Raw genomic sequence first — 19,816 nt, 5'->3', positions numbered from 1 at the left:
TAGATCTTATGTTTGAATTTTCAAGTTCCAGGACTCATTTTTAATTCTTTGAGGGGGTGACCTCAAATGTGTTAATTAATCAGTGCAGACGATAAGTTACGAAATCAGATACAAAAACAATTTTTTTCTCCTATGGATTCGTGTTCATTAATTTTACTTTTTGCGTATTTCGTCGTATCTCGAGAATAATAATTTAATTAATTAATTTAATAATAATTTATTATTTTGTATTATTTGTTTTAATGATGTTCGAAAAAAATTTGACCACTAAGGTTTTCAAATTTTTATATTATTTTAAAGAATGTAATTTTTTGTGTCAAAATACAAAATTTGAATAAAATTGGTCAAATTAAAGTTTTAAAGATACGATTTTTTCTTGTATGCGACTTTCTTGTATACAATGAGAACAGCGCTGAAATTTTTTTCCGCAGATCCGCATACTCGCTTGCAAATGATATGTTACTCTTCCATCACACCTAGCGCTCAATTCTGCCCTATATAAATAAATAATCAACTCATATGACAAGTTGTCGGCAAATCAGCTGAACTGTAATGAAGTGATTGTTAGTTTTGTATTTGATGATGGTTCATCGCTCTGAAATAGTTGAAATGTTTGGATGTGGCGAACTAATTTTGATTTAAATAGTAAATAGGAAGAAAAAAAATCATGGCTTTACGAAAAGTCAAAGGAAATTTAGAGCGGATATTTGATAAAAATTTAACAGATTTAGTTCGTGGTATTCGAAATAATAAAGATAATGAAGTAAGATTGATTGTTATTAAACATTCCAAGAACTGATTGTAAACAAAATGAAAACTTTTGGTGTTTTTTTTTTACAAAAATGTTGCTGATTATTATAAAAATGTAGAATTGTTTATGACTTATTTGTTATTAATCGAGCTCAATAGTAATTTGTCATTTACCTAGGTTGTCAAAGTTATTGAGTGTTATTTGGAATTATTCTCATTTTCCATTTCTGTTATTGCGTATCATATTTTTATTATCAATTCAGAATATATTTGTTGATTGATAAAATACCTTACCCTGATTTATTTGCATATTTCAATATATTTATCAAATTGTCCTGATGTCCACTAAAGTTTCTAGGTTAATAATATTGTTCCTATCATTAGCTTACTAATGAAGAATATTTTTTTTTTTCATTATTACAGTCACTCTTGTAACAGTGATAAAAAGTCCTTAATATTTATTCATTTTATTTTTATGCCAACCAGAAGGGAGCTTAGTGACTTATTTATGCATGGGAAAGATTTCTGCATTAGTACATGTATCTCTGCAACTTCTGGGCAGCGGCCCACGAGAGACTTGAAAAAAATAAAATCCCAGAAGGGGACTAACTCTAATGGTATAACTCGCAGCAACCCCTGAGCAAACTTCTACACATTTTTGTAAAAACAATTTATAAGTTTAAAATCTATTTGGTGCGTTAATGAATGTAGTTGACATGATTGATTGCAATGCAAAAATATCCCCTTGGTGACTACTGCAATTTAAACAAAATGATTACAGAGGGGTACCAACTCGAAGGGCATAATCTGTAGCTACCCGTGGACAAACCACTATACATATTTTTTTTTACATAAAAATCCTTTGGTGTCTTGGTAATGTTATATGGTGGGAACAGGTAACAGTATTGAAATATCCCCTACGTTTTACTCCTTAGCATTAGATTAATACGAAGTAAATAATTAGTAATTTATTAAAGGGCAGATTAGTTATTTATTAAAACTGATATTTTTTTCTCTGATGTGTTTAGTTCAAATTATTTTAATATCTTTTACTCCAAATGATCTGTTTCATGTGCTTATACTAATGTGGCTGATAGTAGTTAGTAATAATAAGTATAAACGTTTTGAACTTTTGGTTATCTTGATAGGTTTTATCGCATTAGAAAATGTTATTATTACCCGTCTATTTTTTGTCAAAACTATGATTTAGACAAACTTAAGGGAAGATTTTCAAATAGGTAAGAAAATAATTGCGTTAAGTTTTTTCAACAACATTGCAGTGGCATGTGAGAAACTAAAAAATAAATAATCACAGAATAATTTAGAATACTCAATGATATATTTATGAATTTCAAATTTTAGTAAAAAAATCCAAGGCTAAATGTTACAGTTTTAATTTCACTATCCTATCATAAAATATTATTTAAAAATCTCTTTTCTCAGGAGGAAGGCCTTTAACCCTTTCAATACGGCGAAAAATCAGACTGAGTACGCCTCATTGACGGGATCAGTTATTTCTCCCCCAAGCGATTATTAGATTAAATATCTTTTATGCCTAAAAGGTTAAAGGTCTTGGAGACACATAAACGTCTCCATAACAGCACACCATCAATAACAATTATTTCAGAAGCTTCATTGATGGGACAGCATATGTACCGCCGTAAGCCCAAAGCATCTAAATCTCGGGACAGGGTGTGTCCCGGCAGGAATTCTAGAGTTAATAACTCATTTTTATTGACATTTTACTTAACATTTTGATGATTATTTTAGGTAACGTTTTATTTATTAACATATTTATTTACAAACACTTTTCGAAATTAACAGTTATAAAATAAGTAAGGTAAAAAATTGAAAAATTTGAAAGTCGTGGAGGAACAACATTATCTAAAGTCTGGGTTTCTTGAGGGTAGGGCTGGAAACAGCTCTTGCACAGTGCTACTACGTTGCAAGAGGTGCACACTATTTTCGAGCGTGCCTCTTTATTCATTTTTACGCACCATGCGCATCTTCTGCACGTTTTTCCTTCAATTGGGAAATGGTTTCCAACATTGGAAAGTCTAGTTGTTGATGATGATGATATAGTTTTGGAGGAAGAGGGCCTTTGTTTATTGACTTCCTTGCTCGCATTTCCAAGTGTTCTTTCTTTCCATTCTGTACTTTCGTTCATACATTGGGCAATGTAAATGAATAAGTTTTTGGGAAAGATCTTGAAGTAAGAATGCACTTCGGTGGCTTCGTTTCCTATTGAGAAACTTGTTTGGCCCTTGATGTAACTAACTAGTGGCATTCGTGGTGCCAAGTTAGTTGGATAGGACCCTGAAAATGCTGGTGGATTCTAGTTCAGGAGCTCAACTTCATTGTTAAACAAATCATTATGATTGGGTGAAACGACTTCATTGCCAGGCTCCTCTGCAGTGTTTTTAGTTTCAGAAGGCTCACTAATATAAGCGAGCTGTCTCAACTTGTTTTCAGGGTAAATTCTCTTTTGACTCATTTCGACCCTTTATCAGAGGAAGGAGCCTTCAAATTGTTTAGAAATAATGGTGGTTGAAAACCTAATAAATTGAATTTATTAACACAAAAATCACAGTTAATAAACTACCACTTGAAAATATTTATTTGCTGTCCGGAGCAAGTTGTCGCTTGCTTGATTAGATCTGGAACGATTGATGTGAGAAATTTATGGACTCAGAACGATGAGACGGCCTTAAAATCAGTTTGAAGACGAAAGTGGGCGTTATTTTCTGTCCTAGTTATTTTTCAGTTACTGGGACATCTGTTGTCCCAGCTGTAATATCAAAAATTAACCAGACTGGGACAGCACATGTCCCATCCGGTACGAAAGGGTTAAAAGCTGTAAGCTATTTTTGAATTGAGAAATACAAACTATTAGCTTTACTAATTTTTGTAATGCGAAGAGATTGCTTAGAGAAATTCATGAGGCCTTCACTTTTATTTAGATTGGTGCCATAGCCTAGAAAAACAATTTCAAATTTATGCCACTTTTTACAAAATTTGCAGTTGGAAGCTAAAAACGCTTTTATTGAATACATAAGGGCTAGTAATAAATTGACTTGTTTCCTTTATTAGTTGTTCCTTCATCTGTTGGTTCCCTTGTTTCTTAGTTATGCCTTTTACTTGCATGTAAAGTAATCTTGTAACTTGTATTATGAATTAACTGAATTAATTATTTGTAATGTAACTTGTATTGATATCTTGTAACTATTTTGTCTTAAATTACAGACTAAATACATTGCCCAATGTATCGAAGAAATAAAAGAAGAATTAAGACAAGAAAATATATCTGTAAAAGCTAATGCTGTGGCAAAATTAACATATGTAAGTTTTATTTTATTTTCCTTAATAGAACAAAATACGTAAGTCTGGTCCATTTTAAGATTTTTTCTTTTTAAACATGTTTGTGGAGATTTTCCAAAGATGCAAATGATAAAAAAAAATTATGATAATATAGATTTTAAAATTTAAACTTAAAAAACATAAATTATATGCATTTTTCAAAAGGATCTTGCATTTAAATCTGTAGAATTAACTAAATCTGCAGATTAAGTCAGAAAATACTTATGTTTTTATTGTACGTGTAATTTGAATAGAACAAAAAATTTGCCTAGCAAACTTTTGATACTGTGCTGCGCATATCATTTTATTGTGGATACCATAAAATACTGATTACTAGTAAAGGTCTATTATTTTTTTTATGAAGAGAAAGAGTAGGCTTAGGGTGGGTGGGATAAGAGCGATTGAAGGGAAGTGCTATTCTGGTTTGCATCTATGAGCAGCTAAAATGATGATCCACCCAGTAAATGCATCTGGTAAAGGTTAGATCCATGGTCTGAAGTGAGACTTAATGTGATGTGTTTATTGCAAATTTAAAAAAAGATTTAATCAGAATCTTCATAACTATAAAAAGAAAATTCATAATCATTATCAAAAATATCTTGAAACTTATCATTGAGAGCATCAGTTTCCTGATTTGCTTCGTTTCTATCACTAACCAGAAACAAAGCAAGCTATCTTCGCTTTCCTTAAAACGAGAACAAAACTATGCATCCTCATGCTTAACTAGTTATTTCTCATCGCTTTGAATGACTCTTAGAAGCTAAGCTCATTTCTTTACTTTATTCGCATTCATCCATTTTTTCTCTCTTCATGTCTTTATTATGTCACTAACTGGGAATGAAAGAAGCCATCTTTGTTTTTCTGAAAAAGAAAACAAAGCTACCCACTCTCATGCTAAATCAATTTTTAATCGTCTTCTTGATCATTCTAAGAACGCAAAGCCTTTTCTCTCTTTTCTGCTACCATTCATTCACTCACTCTCTTTCACCCTTTAAATTTATTTTACTTTATTAAACAGATATGTTTATAAATGCTTTAAAAAGTTAGTTAAAAAGTGATTTTTTTTGTGTACAGAGAGGCCAATGAGTATTGATAAAATAAAAGCAATTACTGTAGAAAGAGTATATTTTTACTTGAAAATTTCATACTCCGTAATGAATTTTGATTGTATTATTTTAGCTTCAAATGCTTGGATATGATATCAGCTGGGCAGCTTTTAATGTTATCGAAGTTATGAGCTCTACTAAATTTACGTTTAAGGTAAGTATTTTGTTGTATATTATTTCATTATGTTTGAATTTGTATTATTAGATTTTTTTCTTAAAAAAGTTCCGATATTTTACTTTAATATTAAGTTTATTTTTGACTGTTTATTTTTTCTTGAGAGAATAAAAAACATTTCAGTAGAGATTATTTTCATTTTTGAAAATTTTCTTTAATAAAATGTTATTTTATTGTATTAACTAGTTTAGAGGTTGAAGTACTTTGCAAATCAGTAATATATATTTGCAATTTGATTAATTAGTCTAGCCATAAATATGTTTAATTATAACAAGTTAACATACTTATAATTTAGTTAATTGCAGACATTAAATTTGTCTTAGATTTATTGTTATCATTCTAAGTATGGTGTCTGCTATATAAATCAAATTATTAAAAAAAGCAATTTAAATCACAATTTTATGATTTGATTTTTTAATGTAGAAATATACTGTAAATAAAAATTATAATTATAGTAGTGTACAATTAGAAGAAAAGAAAATTGTTGTAATGATAAAACATTTATAATTTTTTTTTTTTAAATGTCAATAGACATGTCAAAAATATCAAGGTCTTTAGCCAGTTCATTAATCATGTAGTAAAATTTGTATCAAGAAAATTATTTTTTACACAATTATATATACATAATGAGCTTACAAATAGTTTTTCATTTTGTACATTTTAACTTTTAATAGAAAACTGAATCATATTTATACATTTATTTTTCAGAGAATTGGTTATTTAGCAGCTTCACAAAGTTTTCATGAAGAAACTGAAGTTCTTATGTTAACCACAAATATGATAAGAAAGGTAAAGTTTGAAAAAACTACTGTTTTTAACAGGTTTTAGTATAGTAACTCTTCATTATACCACATTTGTTTGGAGGCAATATGAAAACATGATGTATCAAGAATAATTGCAAATAAATAAAATTGCTCACAAATTATCTATTTAAATTTAACTTTTACCAGTAATTTCTTTCTATTTAAATGCTGAGAGGGCAACTTTCTTCATTTTGTGAAAAATTTCTTCTGGTGTTAGCAAAATTCATGTTTTAAAATGTATGAATGATTCTTTGTTTATTAAATTAGATTTAAAGCTATTTTTCACATCACTTTGTGTGAATAATTCAAAAGTTCATATAAAAAGCCACTTTGTTTAAGTTCTTTTGGGGTGAGGCTTTCAAAATCTTGGCAAAGTAACCAAAACTTTTGAAAGCTTCAGTTTTTGCTTATTTGCCACTGTATAAAATAGTTAACAAAAAGCATAGTAAATGGCAATCCTGTAAATAAAGCATTCTACTTGAATATTTCCAATTAATAAATGCGTAACTCATATGATTATATGAAATGGAGAAATTCATTTCATTATCTTTTTCATAAATTATTTTTAAACCTTTCCTTACATTTTTGTTGATCATATGTCATGACTTTTTGAATTGAATAAGAGTAATTAAATAATTAATTTTGAAAAGTGTGTAAATTCAAGTAATTGTATGTCTTTAAATATTATGTATGCCTTTAAATATCTCATTTATAATTTCAAAATTACTTCAAATATACTTGCAATTCAGTCAATCAAATTATTGAGTTTACATTAAACAATATTTTTAATAGCTGTAACATTTCTAAGGCACACTCATTTTTTATAAATCATTTTTATAAATTTTGAAATTTTCTTTTTAAATTTTGCAATTCTCATTTGTAAAAAGAAATTTTCTTTCCAGTTTACTTGAAAGAGAGTTAAATTCGTATGAGTAAAAATCTGTAGATATAAAAAAAATTAAACTTAATTCGTTTTTTTTTTAATTAAGTCTTTATTAAATTTAAATGGAATTTCTTTAAAATTAGCAATAAAATTTTAACTATTTAATCCAACTAACCAAGAATGCCATAATTACACCCTAGTATAATAAATATATAACTTAATTATAGTGTAAGAACCCTACATTCTACACTCTACTTATTAACAGTTTAATATATACTTCAATAATAGTGTAATAAATATACTCTTCACCTATGTATATTTCAAAAATAGTGTAATAAATATACTCTACACCTAAACCTTTTAGTGTAATTCTTTTACCTACTACTGCATGCTTAACAGCAGCAAAATGTGTGGGAACAATTTATCTGCTGGTGCATCAATTCTTGGACCAGTATTAATTGATTTCAACGATCATGCTCTTATTTTATGATGGATAATTTATTGTTCATGAAAACAATTTGCTTACAATTCTTTTACAAGTTGGTTCGACAAAGTTATGTCATCTTTGCATATGTGTGTTCTTATTTCTTTTTATACTGTGCTGGAATTTATGAACACTTATAAGATTTGAGACAAATTTTTTAATTTGCGATAGCTCATTCTGACTTGTTAATAATGCTGAATTCTTGCATCAGGTTCTTCATTGAGACTAATATTTCTTTCCTAGAATATTTATGGATGATCATATCTTTTCTTAAAATAATTTCTGGATGATAATTTTTTTTTACTCTTTACTTTGAGAGAAGTACTCTTTACTTCGTAATATTAGTACCTTTTCTGCATAGTAATTTACATTACCAAACTCTTTGAACAGCCTGATCTCCTTAAAAAGAAAAAGTATATTTTGACAAAATCCAAATAATTTCAATTCCTTCTCAGTTTTTGTAGAGTAAGGTTATATTATAATTAAATTCTGCAAATGAAATATTCTTTTACCATCAGCTAAAGGACTAAAGTCTACACCTCCAAGCCAAGTACTAAACTTGCTCACATATTAAGCAATAATTTTACTGTAAAAAATGTTTAAGATCTAGCACTCAACAAACATGATGGATTAAATTAATTTTAGATTACTAATTTGACAGATTTTTATATCAGAGATGATAATTTTAAATTTTATTTCTAGGATTTAAATAGTCAAAACATGTATGATGCTGGCACAGCGATGAGTGGCTTTTCTTGTTTTGTTACTCCTGATCTTGCTCGTGATCTTGCCAATGATGTTATGACATTGGTAAGTTGATAATATTTTTTGCTGAATATTTATTGTACATTAATTTTCTATATTTTCTCTTAATTATAATTTTTCTTTTAAAGTTTTATGTAAAAATTGTAATTGAAGTTAAACACTGCTGAATTTTTTTTATTAACTATTATTTTTGTTTATGAAATTTTGTTATTTTTTTACTGAAGTAAATGTTATTTTTTTTTATAAGCATTCAGGAATTTATTTTTAAATTCTCCCGATATTTTACTTTATAATTTTACTTAGCTGGGAAACTATTTCCATGTAAGTATTTCTTACAGTATTTTGTATAGCTTAAAAATGATCCATACATAATTTATAAATATTAATATTTTAAATTTATCTTTTATTGAGTTCTTTTAGTTGGATGGCACTTTTTATATTTCATGGATGTAAAGTTCAGTAATATGTTATTTTAACTGTTAATAATTACTTAATTGTTTTTCTGTATTTATATGATAAATAAAAATAAATCATGAAAAATTATATTAAAAATTTGAGAATACCAGATGATGATGAATTTTTTTAAAAATCTGAAAACTCTCAAGCTCAAAGCCATATTTATGATGACGAACATTAAAATATGAATCATATTTTTTCATGAACCAGAATTTTCTTTCATGTTGCAGCATATTATACCTTTTGTCTTACAGTACAGTGTGACCTTGAAAATCCAGACTTCTGAAATATGAAAATGTCCAATATCTGGATAATCTTTTTTAATTCTTAACAGGAAAAAAATTAGCTGAATGAATTTTAATTTATAATCAAGATGCAGAAATTAGTGAATCGCAATAATTTTGATTTATAAAAGAAAAAAAAAATCGAATTTAAAAACTACATAGAAACCTGTAGCTATTGCTGCTAAAAAACAAAAAAAAAAATCCCAAGAGGGTTATTTACAACGATATCGTTATGAATAGAATGTGTCCTAATGCTATTATACTACACTGGTGTGCAAAACCTAAGCAACAAGTGGTTTTTCGGCCACAGCTCCCCAACAAAGTATAAGATAGCCATGAAATTGCAGTATAATATGCACATAATTCAGTAGAAAGATTATTTGTATGCAAATTTTAGAAATAAAACGTCGTAGGTGATGTAAGTGTACGTAAACCTTGTGGGTCGGCGCGCGCAGGTCAAAGCTGTGATAAAAGGATGAAGAGCACCGTAGTTAAAGACATTCGCTGCAAGTGCAAGTGATTTGTTTTGTAAAAAACATGTCTTCAAGAAATCATTTAGACGACTTGACTCGAGGAAGAATGATTGGGAATCGTGAGGAGGGGCGTAGTGTCACCAGTGTCGCCAAAGAGTTCGGGATCAACAAAAGTGTTGTTTCTCGTGCTTGGAATGCCTTTAAAACTACTGGTACAGCTGTTCGGAAGGTTGGTGGTGGCCGTCCAAGGAAAACAACACTAAGAGATGACCATTATATTGTCCTCCAGGCGAAAAGAAACCGTTTTCAGTCAGCGAGCGCCATATCTCAGCAATTGTGCACAGCCACAGGATGACAAGTATCAAGATTTACAGTGGCCAGACGCCTCCACAAAGGTAGCTTATTTGCTAGACGTCCTGAACACTGCATACCTTTAAGAGTTAGCCATCGGCGGCACCGTTTAGAGTGGTGCAGAGAACACCAAACCTGGACACCTCATCGATGGAGTCGCGTCCTCTTCACAGATGAGAGTCGTTTTAGTGCTACAAGCGATTCTCAACGTCAGTTGATCTGGAGAGAGGTTGGAGCTTGATTTCATCCCAATAACATCGTGGAGAGAGATCGTTACGGTGGTCCTGGAGTTGCCGTCTGGGGTGGCATTATGTTGAACGGGCGGACTGAGCTTCAGATATTCGACCGAGGTTCTGTAACTGGAGACCACTACCGTAATGAGGTAATCCTACCCCATGTGCATCTGTTCCGAGGGGCCATTGGACCAGACTTCATTTTTATGGATAACAATGCCCGGCCAAACAGTACTGCTAATGTTCAAGGGCTACTGGAAAGTGAAGATATCACACGAATGGATTGACCAGCTTACTCTCCAGATCTAAATCCCATAGAGCATGTGTGGGATGCATTAGGGAGACGTCTTGCGACATGACAGTATCCTCCTGGTAACACCTATCAGCAGAAAGATGCGTTAAGTGGAGACGTTTACCCCAAGAACTCCTGGATAATCTGGTGCTTAGCATGGAGAGACGATGCCAAGCAACAATTACAGTAAGGGGAGGGCATATCCCATACTAGGGAACTATTACTTGCCCATACTATACCAGTTGTACTTACGCTTCTTCAGGCAATCATGTGTAACGCCACTATATGTCAAATAAAGCCTTTTTTGTTCCATACCCTACTTTAAGTTTTATATTAATTTCTGCGCCATTATTCTTTTACCATCATTTAAGTACAAAATAATGTGCATCATATTCAAATTTCATGTCAATCGGATGATTTCTTGTAGAGTTATGACAAAAAACGCACTTGTTGCTTAAGTTTTGCACACCAGTGTAATAAAAACAAGACATGAAGAGGTAATTGAGCTAGTCAAAAAGTGGTTATTTAAGTGTGTGATTTTAATTTCACATGTTGTAATATTCTATTAAAAATGTCAAGATTTTAAAAACAATGTAGAAAAAATGAAATAACTTTTAGAAATTCAAACCATAAGACTACCCTAATTTCTGATTTAATTTTCCCCTATTTAAAGCACGAAAAACTATGACTCAATTGCTCATCTCAATATTCACGTGCCGTAATATCCAACTTATAAAAACTTCTTCGAAATTCAAAGAATTACTGCAGAAATAATGAATGAAAAACCACATTGATTTATGGAATCTTACATATGTTTTTATAATAATGTAGGCCTATAACTTTAAAATCTCTATTGATTTAAAATCTCTATTGATTTAAAAGTAGTGTATCAAAAATCTAGATTTTTCAATTTCCCCGAGCAGTTGGAATTTATGAGGTTATACTGTATCACTTAATTTATTTGTTCAGGAAGAAAATTATTAAAGGTGTATTTTGATCACTGTATTAATTTTTTGAACAAAATGAAATAAATATGCCTTTTTCTAAATTAAATTTTGAACATTCTTTAATCTTTTTACACAAATGGTTTTCATATTGGAGGTTTTGTCATTGCTCATTTGCTCTCAAGCATGAGGGCAAAAATATGAAAAAATTCTTTGTAAAAAGAGGTTAAAAGTGCAATAAATTTTAAAAAATTAAAAAACAATAACTTACTTGTTCTTATGGGAAAGAAACCAGTTTAAAGTTGGATCTGTTATCCAAATCTATTTTTCAGAATCTTGAATATTAAAATTTAAATTTTTTTATCATCTATTAATGAGGAATTCATCTGTATCTTGAATAATGTTTTGTATGATTGTTATATCATTTGGCTTATAGCTTTATTTTATAACAGCTTTCCTCTACAAAACCCTATTTAAGAAAAAAGGCTATTTTGCTTATGTATAAGATATTTTTGAAGTTTCCTGAAGCTTTACGTCCTGCTTTCCCTCGTTTAAAAGAGAAGCTTGAAGATCCTGATCCTGGTAAATATTACTATATTTCTGCTGATTTCAATCTTGCTTTGCTTATAAACCTCATAAGTACTAATTTTGATTATGTTTTCCATCATATATTTCAAATGAAGTGAAATAAATTTTCTATATGAAAAAATTGATAGGAAAGCTTTTCGATATAAAGTTTAACTTAAAGAAGGATCACAAGTTTTTCAACTGGGTAAATTAGGAAAAATTTCTTATTTAATTATAATATATTATCAAACTTCTTAATTGTAATTAAAGATCTAAGCAATAAATATTTTAAATTTTCCAAGAAATAACTGCATAAAATTTTTTAAGATGTGTTTCTTAATGTTTTGAAAAGATGTCAAATGAATACAATGTTGTTGATTTTTAGTTACAGTTTAATGTTCTGGCATATCTTTTCTTTAAAAAGAAAATAAACAAGAAAATATTTTTTGTATATTTCTGTTGAGAGGAATATTGAAAATTTATAATTTATAGACTTGTCAATGTATAAACCAGGGGTGGCCAAGATCCTTGATAGTCGAACCATTTTTCTAAATTTGAAAATATGTATTAAAATATGTACGAGGGTTGTTTTTTTTTCAACCTCCGATTGCACAGTATGATGGCCAGGAATGCAGCAGGTGATTGGTGTGCGCAGTAGGCGACTGCGCATCTTCCCCGCACAAACGCTCTGTAATGCCGATTCCAACAGGTCATTTCCAGTTGAGTTGCAGTCACATAAACATGGCTGTCGCTATTGATTCTCTCGCCAACTGTGAATTGCGAGCTGTTATCCGTTTCTTGCAGGCAGAAGGGAACAGTGCAGCGGAAATTCATCGAAGAATGAGTCGAGTGTATGGAGACACCTTTATGAGTGATGGCGTTGTTCGTGAATGGTGCCGAAAATTTAAAGATGGCCGAACTGATATTCATGACGAAGGCGGTCAAGGACGCAAGTCTGTCGCCACAGACGACATTGTTCAGCGCGTTGACAAAGCGGTTAGGGAAACTCGAAGGTTCACCATAAGTGAATTATCGATGAAATTTCCAGGTGTTTCAAGATCTGCCCTGTACTCTATCGTTACTGAACGGTTGCACTACAGAAAAGTTTGCGCTCGCTGGGTCCCAAGGATGTTGACTGACAACCACAAAACTCGCCGAATGGGTGCAGCTTTGGATTTTCTTGACCGTTACAATACTGATGGAGAAGATTTTTTGAAATCCATTGTGACAGGTGATGAGACATGGGTTCAATTTGACACGCCCGAAACGAAACGACAATCACAACAATGGATGCACACAAACTCTCCAACGAGACCCACAAAATTCAAACGAACCTTCAACAGCCATAAGATTATGGCAACTGTTTTTTGGGACCAAAAAGGTGTGTTGCTTGTGGAGTTTATGCAGCCTGGAACAACAATTAATGCAGATTTATATTGTGAAACTTTGCGACGCTTACGGAGAGCTATTCAAAACAAACGAAGAGGCAATCTGACTTCTGGAATTGTTCTGATACAGGACAATGCCCGTCCCCACAGCGCTCGTGTAACCCAACGACTCCTTCAGCAATTTCAATGGGACATTTTCGATCACCCACCATACAGTCCCGACCTAGCACCGAGTGATTATCATCTTTTCCCTGAACTGAAGCAGTGGCTTGGAGGGCAGCGCTTCCAAACTGACGTGGAGCTCAAAGAAACCGTCACAACTCACTTTCAATCATTGGCGGCTACATTTTATGAAGAGGGTATTGCAAAGCTTGTTCACAGATATGACAAATGCTTAAATCGTCAAGGTGATTATGTAGAGAAATAAGTTGTATTGTACATAAGTTTTGGTGATAAAATCTTTTTTTTATATTGACCGGTCTTTTCTTTACAGCCCATCGGAGGTTGAAAAAAAAAACAACCCTCGTATTAAATATGTATTTAAAAGGTATTAAACATTTTTTTTTTACGGAAATTATATTTGTTGAAAACATATAAGTAAAAGTACAAAATATGTGTATTAAATTTAAATATTAAAAATTAAACGCATTTTTCTTGATAATTCTTTAAAATTTGGTGAATAATTGGTGACAGCACTTCTCAGTATTTCTTTGAGATGCTAGTTAGTTAATATTGATCAGTGTTTGGATTTCACGAATTTTAACGTGGAATAAAATGATTAATTTAAGTACGTTTTTCCGAATATTGAAATCTATTGCATTGGTCGATTACACTACTGTTTATGTTCGTTCGCGCAGCTTTCGACGAGTCATATCATTCTTAACTTGGACGGAAATGCGATTTGTTACAACATTGCACTTAGTCTTTTTGTTGTCAGTAATTTAAAAGACATTTTGAAACACATCCGGAACGATAATAATTTTTAAAAATATAATAGCACAAAAAGGAAAGGGTGACTCAGGTTAATTTATCAAGAGCCACAAATAATCTACCAAAGAGCCGCAGGTTGGCCCCCCCTGGTATAAACCATAAGCACATTAACCGTGAAACATGATTTTCGAATGAGTGATCAAGATTTTATTAAACTGCGTTAAAAAATTGCCCTAAGTTTCATTTAATTATTGTCATGAAAGTTTATTACTTCCACACATCATATCTGGTAGAGTACAAAATTAGGTTTAATACCTTTTTGTTTTACTAATAGCATTTTCTTAATTCATCATTATAAAAATTTTTTCTAGGTGTTCAGTCTGCAGCTGTTAATGTTATATGTGAACTGGCTCGAAAAAATCCTAAAAACTATCTTTCATTAGCTCCTGTATTTTTTAAGTTAATGACAAGTTCTTCAAACAACTGGATGCTTATCAAAATTATAAAGTTGGTGAGTTGGTTTAAGTTACAGGTTGCCGAGTTTCTCTCTATGTTTTTGTTTTTATTTATATTATTTTACTGTGCAGAGTTTGATTTAGTTAGTATATTTATGCGAGTTTTTTTGGAAGAATATAAAATAATTTTTAAAGTGTTCTGCCTTAAAAATAATACAGTAAAATGTTTTAGTGTATTATTTAAGTAAACTTTCCCCTCCCCCCCCATATATCTTGTATGAAAAAAATTCTCATTAAAACTTGTAAAGAAAGAAAAGTTATTTTAACTATTTAATTTTTCACAGATGCTTTTAATGTTATAATTTAAATAAATGTTTTTCATTACTATGACTTTTTTCAGAAAACTTACTTAAACTGTAGTAATATAATTGTGAAACCATAAATTTAGTTCTGACTTTTTTCATGCGTACCTTATAAAATCAAATCTTCACACGCTTGCTTTGAGCAATCTGAATATTTATATAAACATTCCTACAGTACAATAAATTATTTTTAGTATGAGTTCATAGGTTATAGGACAAGTGTTGTTTTTTTCAGATTATCTAATATTTTGAATTATCTAATGAAACAGAACAAATACAACAATCAAACTAATGTGGTGAATTCTTTTTAATTAGAACTGTTTATCTAATTAAACAGTTCTAATTAAACAGAATTCACTGCATTTGTTTGTTAAATTTAGGAAAAATTATTTTGGCACTTGTTTTGCTATGCTAATTTTAAGGTCAATGTAAACATAAAAAATATTAAAGTGAAGTTCACTAACAAATTATGCTTCATTAATATGGCGTTCAAAGTAGGCTTGATAATGTATGACTTTTAAATTTCATCTTGTTAAATTGAAAATGAAATGTAAATAGTTTTGTCATCTATTTATTTATGTGTTGCAACACTTAGCTAGTACAACGAGCTAGAAACAAGACTTTCTAATATAAGTGATTTTTTGGTTTGTTTAGAAGATAAAAATATTATTACTGATTTTTTTTTTAAATCTATGCATAAAAACTGAAAATTCATCAGAAAATTTTATTGGAGTTAAGTTAAACATCAAATTCATCCTATAAATCATGTTAAGCAATTCATAAGCAGTCAAAAAATAATTCTCCCTTTCATTTTTTCAATTTAGAACTTTCATTCTAAACAACATTCATTTTTTTTTTAAAGTTTAAAAATAGAGTATAGTCTTAATGTGATATATTCTACGTATGGTATTCATACATCAAATGAGGCAAAAGTTTGTAGTATATCCAGTTAAAAGTCTAATCTTGGTTAAAGATCCCAGGTTTGTTAGAAAAATTTTAAAATTGCAGGAGTTGTCAGTGTGTACCAAGTGCTATTTTCAAGAACAAAATCTATATCATTGAAGTAAAATTGTTGTGGCAATAATATTTTACCCATTTGTTATTCAGTGTATTAAAAATTTGTTTGTGTGTTTATGCTGTGTTCAATTTAATCATTTTTATATTTGAAATTGGTTGCAATGAATTACAGTAATTTCCACTAGATAGGCTGTGGCCTATCTATATTTAAATATTAAATTATCACCATATGTGGGATATCTGAAGGTGCAGCATATAGAATGATTTCATTTTCCCGCAAGCTTTGTGCAAGAATTTCTAGATTACTGTGGATTTATTAAAACATAAATGTTTTTAGAAGATTTTGACATTGTAAACCAATGTCAGATTTTTTGCTCTGAAAGTTGTATTATCTCCTTATTTTTAACTATTATTTTTGTTTTTATTAAAATATGGCTTGATAAGACAAGTTTGTGATTAATGGTGATCTTTGCAACTAGTCGACAAATGTGTTATGAAATCAGAAATTATTTTTAAAATAATTAAATTGGAGCGATATGTTTCTCTTTTTCCCTTTATCTAAATTTTGATTGTAAATATTTTATTTTCAAATTGTTCGCAAATTAGAAAAGATCTTTTCATTCCATGCATCAATCGAAATTTTACTTTCATTTATTTTTCATAGTGATTACATTGTCTTTAACTGAGTAACTGCGAATAGTTTCCTAATTTCGGAAATATTTGCAATTATGCAATTAATTAAGCGTCAACTTTGTGAAGGCAGAAATAAGAAAAGTGAAGTGGAGTTCATTTTAAGTGGTGCAGTATTTGCTTTTTGGCTAAAACTTTTTGTTACTTAAGGGTCCTGATCTAAAAATATAAAAAAATGTTTAAAAATGCCATGTATGATGGTGTAATCTTTCTACCAGAAATTACCACAGCAAAATTTTAAAGCAGTTTCTTACTTTACCGAGTCTTCTTCACTTTTTTAATACACTGAGTTTTTGCCACCATTTGATATATTTACATTGATTTAGTAATGCAGTTTGGTTTTAGTGTACTTCTTCCTGCCCATATATTATAAAACCCTGAATTCAGTTAATGAATCTAAAGCACTTTACCTGACATTTTGAAAATCCATCTATTGTATTGCTCTGTATTAAATTTAATTACAAACTTTTGCTTTACTTTGTATTATGGAACATTTACATATTCATGTGATGTTTATTTTGTGTTTCCCTAAGAATTGTTTGAAAAATATTGGTGTATATTGTGTTACTTTACTTTCTAATAGCTTTATTTCAATAGGCACTTATTTTCTTTGTAATAATTTTTATAAATATTAATTACAATATAGTTGGATGTAAATTATCATAATTTATAATTTTTAAGTAGTATATTCAAGATAAATGAATTGTGTTTCATTCTTAACAGCAGTTTTTCTTCATTTTGATTTTGCAACTATACCGGCTTTTACTTAACTGGCTAATTTTTAATATTTTTAAAGCATTAATTTGGCCTGTGGCTGTTCTTAAAAAACCTTTTTTTTTTGAGTTGTTCGAAACAATTTTCATTCAGAAATTTGATCTGTTTCCATAATTAATCCAACTGACCTTGAAATTTAATAACAAAATTGTATTACTAAAGAAACTTCAAAAGTTTTTATTGTTTTGTGTATGATTTAATTAAGTACTTTTCTTGAATATTTTCTCTGGAATGTTTATTCAATGATATGTATATAATTAATCTTATTTCTTTTAATCACTAAACTGTTGTTTGATTTTTTTCATTTAATTTTGAATTATAATATTTAGTTGACGATAGAATTTTTTTTTCTCATTATTTTGCATCATATCAGTTGCTTTTGATAAAAATTCTACTGAATTTTACTTCCCATGTCTTAAACTCAATTTTGTTTTTATTATTTAATATAATAATTTGTATTATCTATTAAAATCATTAGATCTTTAAAAAAGGTTTTTCAAAATTACATTTAAATAAATGTAAGAGCTTTTTGCATCATACTTGTATATCGTCTGCTGTACTATGTTATTAATACTTTAACATTTAGTTCGCATATCTATATGCATGTTTTGCTGTCCCTTCTGCTCTGGGCATGTGTGAATGTCTTTTCCAATTCCACTCTCCTCAGTCATTCTCTCCCTCTTCCAGTTTGCTGTTCTGACCTACATTGAACCCAGACTGGGTCGAAAATTGAGTCAACCTCTCATTAATATAATTCGCAGGTAATGAAATATCTTTCCAATGACATCCTTTTTCATTTCGTTATCTTTCGCTTTTACCACGCACTCATTGTTATGAAACTTGGTGTGCATGCTTTTTCATATTACTTCTATCTTCTATTGTTTTTTTTCAACAACTCTTCTTTACATTTAATTAATTTATCAGATTGGTTTGTGTTTGTCGTAAATGCACTGCATTTGACTGCATTTTTATTTCATTTGTATAGATGCTAGCTTTTCTTGTTGCTTTGTTTCATTTTATTTATCAGTATGCAAAAAAAGTAAAATTATTATTTATAGCATATCTGCTTTTTCTATTGTTTTTTTGTTCCCTTATTTGGTGATCTCTTGTACTGTATAATGCAATGCAGATATGATTTTCCTAAAATGGTAATTATTAATATGAAATTTCCCCCAAAGTATCATGTTTCATAGTCTTAGACTGTTATTGGGATAAGTTCTTTGTCGTTTGTCCAGTAGGGGTCAGAGTATAGTAAAACCTTCTAATAGGTTTCCCCCTTTTGCAGTTTGGTGCCCTGACTCCTCTAGAACCTAGACTGGGTAAAAAGTTGATTGAACCACTCACTAATTTAATCCACAGGTAAATGCTTTTAAGTTTGTATTTGCATGTTTTTTTAATTATTGCAATTATTATTTTAATTTTGCAATGATATATATTTTGACTGTTATTATTTTTTATTTTGCTGCTAGTTGTGCTTCTTATTATAATTTTAGCTAATAAAAATTTATTCTCTGCATATAAACTATTTGAGCTATGTATAAATTGTGTTCATGAAGCATGAATTCTTCATTATTATATATTGTCTTTTTTTGTTCCAGATCACCACTGTAAGTGTTTTCTTAAAAAAAATCTTTCATGAGTTTTTTGTGAAATTGCTACAGTTATCTAGTGAATATAAATTATAAAAGTTATTTCTCATATAATTTTCTTTTAAATTTACTCATTTTAGCATGCCAATTTTTTAAATAAAAATTTTCTATTTGATGAACAATGTTTATATAAAGTTATACCATATGATAAATCTAATTTTTCAAACACTTTTATTATTGGTAATAGGTTTCAGTTTTTTATAAATTCTTTTAGAATTTAAGCTCGAATTCTGGCAAAGTGATTCCAATGTGGTAAATTACCTGTTTTTAAGTCTTTATAAGGTGAAGAAATATAAGGAAAATAGTGCGACTTAAAATCTTGAAAAAAGTTTTAAAAATTATAAATCAAACTCAAATTAGTTTTATGTCTATTTCATGGTTATGATTTAAACTTTGATCCCCATTCTAGATTTATTTATTTCCCAACAGTGTGTGTGATTTATTTTATTCCCAACAGTATACGATTTTCAACATGAAGTTGGAATTTTTTTAAACAAAGTGAAAACTCTGAATGAAACACTATTTAAAGTTAAGACTGCATAAAATTTCTTTTAAAAGCATGAGTATAAATTAGTATAAGTCTAAAATTTATCAAATGAGAGGAACCTCTACAATTATAAAAGGGCTT

At 29.7% G+C, this 19,816-nt stretch overlaps 1 protein-coding gene across 2 annotated transcripts in view; it reads left to right on the top strand.

Moving 5' to 3' along the window:
* The first annotated feature begins 498 nt into the window (after nt 1–498).
* Nucleotides 499–19,816, top strand: part of LOC107451020 (AP-3 complex subunit delta-1) — a 72,723-nt gene continuing 53,405 nt past the window's right edge. The window contains exons 1-8 of one of the 2 annotated variants that reach the window (XM_016066984.5): nt 499–763; nt 3,994–4,089; nt 5,287–5,367; nt 6,097–6,177; nt 8,261–8,368; nt 11,809–11,938; nt 14,613–14,752; nt 18,825–18,898. In XM_016066984.5, the coding sequence (XP_015922470.1) occupies nt 668–763; nt 3,994–4,089; nt 5,287–5,367; nt 6,097–6,177; nt 8,261–8,368; nt 11,809–11,938; nt 14,613–14,752; nt 18,825–18,898 (806 nt within the window). In that variant the 5' untranslated portion in view covers nt 499–667. Of the gene's footprint in view, nt 764–3,993; nt 4,090–5,286; nt 5,368–6,096; nt 6,178–8,260; nt 8,369–11,808; nt 11,939–14,612; nt 14,753–18,226; nt 18,301–18,824; nt 18,899–19,816 lie in introns of both variants that reach the window. The other variant, XM_071187639.2, reaches the window with a different exon arrangement.

This window comes from Parasteatoda tepidariorum, chromosome 11, assembly GCF_982258835.1.
Source record: "Parasteatoda tepidariorum strain Cologne lab strain chromosome 11, Ptep-v5.0, whole genome shotgun sequence".
Taxonomy (NCBI): domain Eukaryota; kingdom Metazoa; phylum Arthropoda; class Arachnida; order Araneae; family Theridiidae; genus Parasteatoda; species Parasteatoda tepidariorum.
The sequence above is the reverse complement of the archived record's forward strand: the minus strand, read 5'-3'. Positions and strand labels throughout refer to the sequence as shown.